Here is an 8,534-nt window from a genome sequence, read left to right on the forward strand (position 1 = left end):
GGTCTTTGTGGCGACGAACTTTCAACCGAGGGCCAGGATCTCAGGGTTTAGAAACACACTGCCAGGACTATTATCATCTTTAAGTCATTTACTAGTTTTTAACTTCTGATTGTGAGAGCCTAAGACAGGAAGCAGCTGCAGTCTTCTCAAACCGCAGCCGCTGACCTTAGCGGCAAGAGACCCGGCCTGACCTCAAGGCGCCCGGCGCTCGGTTCCCAGAGGCGCCGCGCAGCTCCCTCAGCGGCAGTCAAGGCCGGCCAGCGCGCGCCCAGCACGCGCCCGTCTAGGGCCTCCGCGCGCGGACCCGGCTCTCAGGCGCCGCGGGAGAGGCCCCCCCGACTCACGGAACGCGCGGCCCGTGCGCCCCGGCGTCGACCGCATTCCTCATTACGTGGCACCCTTGGAAAGTGCCTGTCTGGTCAATCGAAGAGTCCTCGTTTCGCCAAAAAAATTTCCCCTCAGAAATATGCATAGCACGGCAGTGAAGGGGTTTTCACTATGAAGTGGAATGATGATGGTCCGACCAGGTCAGGAGGAACATGTGAGGAGTTGGATCTAAGCAGGCATTGTTGAGGACAGTCGCATTCGGGCCCTCCTGCCGCAAGCTACCCTCCTAGCCAAGGGTCCTTCAGGTAGGAGGTACTGAGTGACTTTGAAAGTCCACACTGTCTCATTGCAGATACTACTTAGCTCAGGGCCTGGTGGCTAGACAGGTTCTCTCCTTTCCAGTCGGAGGCCTCTGCCGCAAACATGCTCCGCCAGATCCTCGGTCAGGCCAAGAAGCATCCGAGCGTAAGTTCTTGACCTCTCTCCTAATGTTTTTCCTTGTCCTTCTTGCGTCAGGGTGCGCCTCTTTCTGTTCCCTGGGAGTATCCTTATTTATGGCCACTTACTGTCCGTCAGACAAGACCCTACCTCTCCTAATGTTTGTCATCTTAGTTGCCCCAGGCCTCTGTGACCCTCTACGTCATGCATTGTGGGGTTTTGTCTGGCGGGCGGAAGGTGACGGACACTGCTAGAAAATAAAAACATAGTGAATATTGAAACAGTCTGGTGGCCGCGCTGTTTTGCAGGTTGTGCGGTCCAGGAGGGATAGATGTGCGCTGTGTGGGTCGGAGACTAGCATAGGTCAGGTTCCCTATGTGTTATACCATCTCTGGAGGATCTTGTATTCACCGCATTGCACCACCAGGCCTTTTGGTAAATAAGAGGAGTCCGTGATCTGAATCCTCACTTTGTCGGGACGTCGTTGCATTTGGGAAAATTTCGTAGTGCGGAATTTAATTGCAGTTAAGTTCTTTCGCATCTCATTTTCCCTCAGCACATCAACGTGCTGTAGAGCTAACTCTATGCCATCTTTAATCTGTCTTAAATCCAGTTACCTGAATACGCAGCAAGCATTGGCAGCATTACGTTTTCAGAGATAATGCTTAAAGCCAGTATTTGTAATAGATATGTTTACTTATTCAGACTCTATTTTTCATACATCTTTATGGAGGCACCCTTAAATAATTTGCAAATAATTTGTTTTTCAAGCCCCAGGATAAAGGAAGCAGAAAATTTAATGGAATGACATGTAAATGTTAGAGAGGTGAAGAACACTCGATACATTTTCTTGGAAATTTAAAAATGTACCTGTAATTTGCTCCACATTAAAAAGTAAGACACTTAAACCAGAATCATCTTAACATCCTTTCCAAGTTCCATTTCTTTCTTCAGAACACAGTTATAAGAAATCTTACCTCAATGTAAGATCTATTTTATTTAAATTTTAAGACGAAACAGCACATTAACAGTTTGAGACTTGGAAATCAATGTGCAGAAACTACTGTAATCTCTCGTTGGTCAGTGTCTTAAGTATTTGAAGATGGTTATTCTATTTTGTGTTTGGTTTTAGTTGATCCCCCTCTTTGTATTTCTTGGAACTGGAGCTACTGGAGCAACACTGTATCTCTTGCGTCTGGCATTGTTCAATCCAGATGTTTGGTAAGTACTTAAAAATATTTAAAACTTTGATAGCTTGTCAAGGCAGTTTGGGAGCCACAGTCTTTGTAGGTCGATAACATCAGGGTAGTAGAAAGAATCTTCCATTTACAGTCATACAGTAAGTTCAGATCTCAAATCGGCTATTTTCATTTACTTTTTCTGGTACATGAAATTATCTAATTTTTCTGAGTCTCGTTTTCTCTTTGGTAAAGTAGAACTGCTAATACCAAATCTTGTTTTGAGGATTGACGTAATAATAATTGTTTTTATAAAATAATCATGGTTCTTGGCACATGTAAATGTTTTTTTGCCTGCACTTGCACATTTGCAGTTGAAAAACAATAGACAGTAAAAAGATTGATTCATCATTATTCTGTGTACTTTTCTATATATCACTTTATTAATGAAACGGAAAGCTTTTGTGAAAGCCAGGTAAAAAGTATCTTGTGATAAGGATTCTGTGTTCTACATTTTTTCTAATTGATTACATGAGATTGCTTATTATAGATCCTCTACCTGTTTCAAGTCCATAATGAAGTAACACCGTACTTCATCTAATAGAAAATAAGATTGATCTATTCAAAAATGTATTCTTAAGTACAAAACACTATTTTAAATAGTGCTTTATTATTGTAACAGTCATAATGTTTTATTTCTTTTAGTTGGGACAGAAATAACCCAGAGCCCTGGAACAAACTGGGTCCCAATGATCAATACAAGGTAAACTACAAAATTGTTTTAAAGTTGTTAGAAATTGTGTTGTAATAAGTTTTGTCATGGGGTGGGTTTTCTTGAAACTGGATATATGAGTAAAATTCCATTATATTGAACTTTGAAGCACTGTTAGGTAGTTATGTGAAATGAAAATATACATTTTCATTTCACATAATTGCTCTAATTTTTTTTGTTAGCTTTTTATTGCTAGTATAAGAAAAGAAGCAAAAACAGTATAGCTATCATTTACCATTTTCTTAGTTCTTAGATAGTCTAACACAGTGTTCTCAAACTTGATTGTACATAGAGCTTGTTGAAACACAGATTCTTTAGCCTAATCCCCAGAGATTCTGATTCAGCTGGTCTGTTGTGGGACATGAGAATTTAGAGTGGTCTGTGGAACTACTCTTTCAGAGAATGATTTCATGGACTGAGATCATTTATTGATCCCCCAAACATAACCTTTCTTATTTGTAATTGCATACAAAGACCCTGCACAGTGTCAAAACCAAGGGCAGGTCAGGCGCGGTGGCTCACCCCTGTATTCCCAACACCTTGGGAGGCTGAGGCAGGCAGATCACTTGAGATTAGGAGCTCGAAATCAGCCTGGCCAATATGGTGAAACCCCATGTCTACTAAAAACACAAAAATTAGCTGGGCATGGTAGTAGATGCCTGTAATCCCAGCTACTCGGGAGGCTGAGGCAGGAGAATTGCTTGAACCTGGGAGGTGGAGGTTGCAGTGAGCCAAGATCACACACCCCTGCACTCCAGCCTGGGCAACAGAACGAGACTTTGTCTTAAAAAAAAAAAAACAAAACACCGAAAACCAAGGGCAGCTTCATTAAGATACCATACCATTCACATACCATACAGTTTATGTGTTTAAAGTTTGTAACTCACTCAATACACTTTCCATAATATCAAGCCACTTCATCAAAAGAGAGTAACTGGCCGTTTGATTTATCACTGTGAAGAACAGGGTCCCCGATCAGTGTGTGTCTAGCACTCCTTGACAGGTATACATCTATGATGGATTATCATTACTCGTAGCAACGTTTTTCTTTGTTGTTGGAGACAGTCTCACTCTGTCACCCAGGCTGGAGTGCAGTGGCGTTATCTTGGCTTACTGCAGCCTCTGCCTCCTAGGCTCAAGCGATTCTTGTGCCTTTCTCTCCTGAATAGCTGGGACTACTGGCATACACCACCACACCCAGCTGATTTTTTGTATTTTTAGTAGAGATGGGGTTTTGCCATGTTGGCCAGGCTGGTCTTAAACTCGTGTCCTTAAGTTGATCCGCCTATCTCAACCTCCCAGTACTGGAATTACAGGCATGAGCCACTGTGCCCACAGCCTGATAGCAATTTTTAAGATCACTCTTTGTGGATTTCAAGTTTTCCACTTAACCTGATTATAATTTGGCTTCTAAATCCTTAAATAGATCTCATTACAAGAAGAAAATAAAAATGCAGTGGCTAAGCTGGAACAGCTATCTCATCTGTGTGTGACATTTTGCCTCAGAAAAGATCAAATGGGCATCCTGATTTATTTTTCTGTCATACACATTTGTTTAAAGTAAGTCTATTCCAGAGAAAATAATTCCACATACAAGAAACTTTTAAAAAGTAAACAAAAAAAAAAAACTAGCAGGCTTTGGTGCTTCCACCAAAGAGCGTATTGAAATCTATGGGTATGTATAGTTCAAAAGGTGTAACAGATGATTCTGATAATGCAGCTAGTTTACTAATGTTCTGAAATATCGCAACACATGCCAAGATGAGTCCTTGGGAACCAAAAATGAAATGTTGCTGCAACAAAAACCTAATGTGTGTGGCATAGCTTGGGCTGTTAATAGCTATGACACTGATATTAGAGTCTGGAAAGATGAAGAGTATCATGTTATGTAATGATAGAAATGAAAAAGAACCAAATCCAGAAACTTGAGAACCTGGAGTAAATGAAACTTACCTAATACTTTTTCTAAACCCATTCAGGTAGACTAGATTATCATCTCCATCATTCATAATCTCTCACCTAAGAGAATTTGTTTTTCTGGCCCACTGACATCAGATTTGATTTGTGACTTGTGGGAAATTATGAGTTGGAGGAAATGATACCTGCCACTCTTGAACCATTATGTGATTCCTCTGTTCTTTTGCATCTCTCATGAGACCAAAATTGACAAGTAAGGGCTACTCATTCGCCTTAGAATTGGAATGAAAAAAATATGAAGCAATCGACATATTAATGGCATATAATGTGAGTGAAAAGTGAACTTTCATTGTTGTAAGCCACTAAGATTTGAGTGTGTTAATTTGGGCTGCCATAATGAGGTACCATAGACCTGGTGGCTTAAACAACAAATTTATTCCTCAGTCTGGAGACTGGGAAGTGCAGATCAAGGTGCCAAACAATTCTGCTCCTGATGAGGGCCCAACCCAGTTGTGTCCTCACAAGATGGAAGGAGAGAAGTGAGCCCTCCTATAAAGGCACTAGTCATGAGTGTTCCACCCTCATGACCTAATTACCTCTCAAAGGCCCAGCCTCCAGATACCATCACATTGGCGTTTGGGGTTACAACATGAATTTTGGGAGGACGTAAACATTCATTCCAAAGCAGAGGATTATTTGTTGCCATGCCATAATCTAGCAAAAGCCATGAATAAAACAGTAAGAGACAGGACCAAAATAAGATTTGAGCATTAAAGGCCCAGGAATACTTCTCAACTGAGTAACAGTTGAAGCTCCCCAAAGCTAAGATCAGAATATGTTGTGCCTTCCCAACTGTTGTTTCAGAGACTCTCAAGGTAGCCAGCGTTAAACAGAAAAAGAATAGAGGCAGGGAAGTTGAAAGCAGGTTTTAAAATTCTAGAGAGAATTTTGGATTTGAAGCGAGTAAATCAGAAGCCTGCTTAGTTTTAAGAAAATTGGCAAAAATACCATCATGTTTGCGCTTTTGACTCTGCATGGTTGTAGGGCCTTGATCTTGCAAGTTGTAGAACTTGATCTAAATTACCTCTTTTTTATATTAAGAATGAGAAGGGTTATTGTGATAATTAACTAAGATATACATAAAGCATCTAGCCCAGTGCCTGGGCAGGAGCCCAACAAATGTTTATTTTCCTTTCCTTAATATATACCTGCAAACCCTTCTGTTATTTCTAATGTTTTGTTAGTATGTTAGAGGATAGCACAAATAGTTTTTTTTTTAAATCTTACTATCTAGATTAATTGTTTCTTAAAAGAACACTGTCAGAACAAAGAATACTGCTTTATGGATTATTTATAATTTTCTGTCCATAAAAGCCTGTATCTGTCTGTATCTCAAGGATAACTTGGTAATAAGCTTTACAACCTGAGGATTTTTTTTTCATCAGTAAAATAAATAAGAGTTTTTCAGAAATAAATAAGTTCGGGTATATTTGAAGAAATAAAAGGGATTTGAAGAAAGAATGAATACAGATTTGTGAACTTCGTGCTTAAAAACCCTGAAGAAAATGTTTATAATTCTGAAATTGTGGTTCTTTGGATGATAAATATCGTAGTCTTCAAGGAATTATTATTTTTTTTTTTGAGACGGAGTCTCACTCTGTCGCCTGGGCTGGAATGCAGTGGCCGGATCTCAGCTCACTGCAAGCTCCGCCTCCCGGGTTTACGCCATTCTCCTGCCTCAGCCTCCCAAGTAGCTGGGACTGCAGACGCCCGCCACCTCGCCCGGCTAGCTTTTTGTATTTTTTAGTAGAGACGGGGTTTCACCATGTTAGCCAGGATGGTCTCGATCTCCTGACCTCGTGATCCGCCCGTCTCGGCCTCCCAAAGTGCTGGGATTACAGGCTTGAGCCACCGCGCCCGGCTCTTCAAGGAATTATAGCACAACCTCTTTAGCATTCTTTGGCGCAAGAATGAGTAAACCCAAGATTTTAGCCTTATTTGGGCTTGTGTACTAGCATTAATGTGTCGTTATTAGAAACTCTGGACCAGTTTCAAATATGTCATTTTTTTTTAAGTTACTGAGAGAGGGAGTTTTTTGTTTTTTTTTTAAGCAATCACAGTAAGATTTATTTCTAAAATTAATTTTAATTGATTATAAAGAAATGTTGGAAATTTTAAACAGCAAAAATACCATATTTAAAAGCCATTACCAGAGGTGAAGTGTCAGTTTGATATTGAATATAGCCTGGGTTAGGAAATTAGTGAGAGAGAGAAAATATCTCAAAAGTTATGTAAACCACAAAACAAAGCAGTAGCTTATATTGCTAGCCTCTTTTTGTTGCAGGATCTCTCCCTGTGAATTACAGCAGTTCATTCAGCAAGTAGGGAAGATAATTTCTTGTTAATCCTCTATTCTGTTGGCGATTCTTCCATGTACTTAATAGAGTTAAGGCAAAAACTTACCGAAGTGGAAGTGTGTATCAGAAGGAATTCTTAATTATTCACTTTGAAATAGAAGAATTTTCCTTACAGGTTCCAAGTAGTAGACTGTACTGACACTGCTCTTCTGAAATAAATTGAATATTTTTACCTTGCCAAAACTATCATTGAAGGCTGGAATTTTAGGTATAGTATTTTTCTGTGAATGACTTTTATGTTGTTATTCTTTTAAAAATTCATGTCTGTAATTGTTACTGTAGAAAACCAAATACAAAGAATTCTAAAACCTTTGTACCATCTCTGTGTATTTGAGATTACTTAAAATATCTTTTTTTCTGTTCCAAGTTCTACTCAGTGAATGTGGATTACAGCAAACTGAAGAAGGAACGTCCAGATTTCTAAATGAAATGTTTCACTATAACGCTGCTTTAGAATGAAGGTCTTCCAGAAGCCACATCCGCACAATTTTCCACTTAACCAGGAAGTATTTCTCCTCTAAATGCATGAAATCATGTTGGAGATCCTATTGTAATCTCTATTGGAGATTACACTGATTAATAAATAACTGAAACTTGATATGTGTCACTTTTTTATGCTGAAAGTACACTCTGAACTTTAGAGTATAGGAAATTAACTATTAGAATTTAAGGAATTTCTGAATTTCTATAGTTTGAAAATACGACTTTTAAGCTACTTTAATAAAACACTTCCATTTTGTGTATAGACCGTTGGTAACTCACTAGAGCATACATAACAACTAGAACTGGAAATTACACAAAAGTAAACTGGGAAGGATACTCAAGCATCTGACACTGGCAAAATAGAAAGCTTTGAGTTTCTCTTCCTGGCAGTTGTTGAAGTGTGTGCAGTTTTTAACAGTGGTTTTTACTTGGCATTCTCTTTGTTGTGATTTTCAAGGTTATAAGTGACTTTGGTCCTAGGATTGAAGTTGAAATCTGAGTTTATCACTGCTAACCATAATGCTGGTAGTCAAGAGATCTTGAGAATTTCTGCTGCTGAGTTTTGGTGCAGGTTCTCTTTTCTTTTTTCTTTCTTTTTTTTTTTTTTTTTTTTTGAGATAGTCTCTGTCACCCAGGCTGGAATGTAGTGGTACAAACACGGATCCCTGCAGCCTCGACCTCCCGATCTTAAGTGATCCTCCTGCCTCAGCTCCTAAGTAGCCGGGACTACAGGTATGTGCCACCATGCCCAGCTAATTTTTGTATTTTTTTTAGAGACAGGGTTTTGCCATGTTGCCCAGGCTGGTCTTGAACTCCTGAGCTCAAGCGATCCACTCTCCTCAGCCCCCCAGAGTGCTGGGATTACAGGTGTGAGCCACTGCGCTCAGCCATAGTGCAGGTTTTTTGTTTTTTTTTTTTTTTTTGAGACGGAGTCTCGGTCTGTCACCCAGGCTGGAGTGCAGTGGCCGGATCTCAGCTCACTGCAAGCTCCGCCTCCCGGGT

General features: G+C 40.0%; 1 protein-coding gene across 1 annotated transcript; it reads left to right on the forward strand.

The window, feature by feature from the left end:
* Positions 1-619: 619 nt before the first annotated feature.
* On the forward strand, positions 620-7,647 carry NDUFA4 (NDUFA4, mitochondrial complex associated). The gene is made up of 4 exons (XM_011943001.1): positions 620-792; positions 1,898-1,986; positions 2,649-2,706; positions 7,417-7,647. The coding sequence occupies exons 1-4, from the start codon at positions 751-753 to the stop codon at positions 7,471-7,473; spliced, it is 246 nt and encodes an 81-aa protein (XP_011798391.1). The 5' UTR covers positions 620-750; the 3' UTR covers positions 7,474-7,647.
* The last annotated feature ends 887 nt before the right edge of the window (positions 7,648-8,534 follow it).

This window comes from Colobus angolensis, unplaced genomic scaffold (assembly GCF_000951035.1).
Source record: "Colobus angolensis palliatus isolate OR3802 unplaced genomic scaffold, Cang.pa_1.0 Scaffold104, whole genome shotgun sequence".
In the NCBI taxonomy this organism is placed as follows: domain Eukaryota; kingdom Metazoa; phylum Chordata; class Mammalia; order Primates; family Cercopithecidae; genus Colobus; species Colobus angolensis.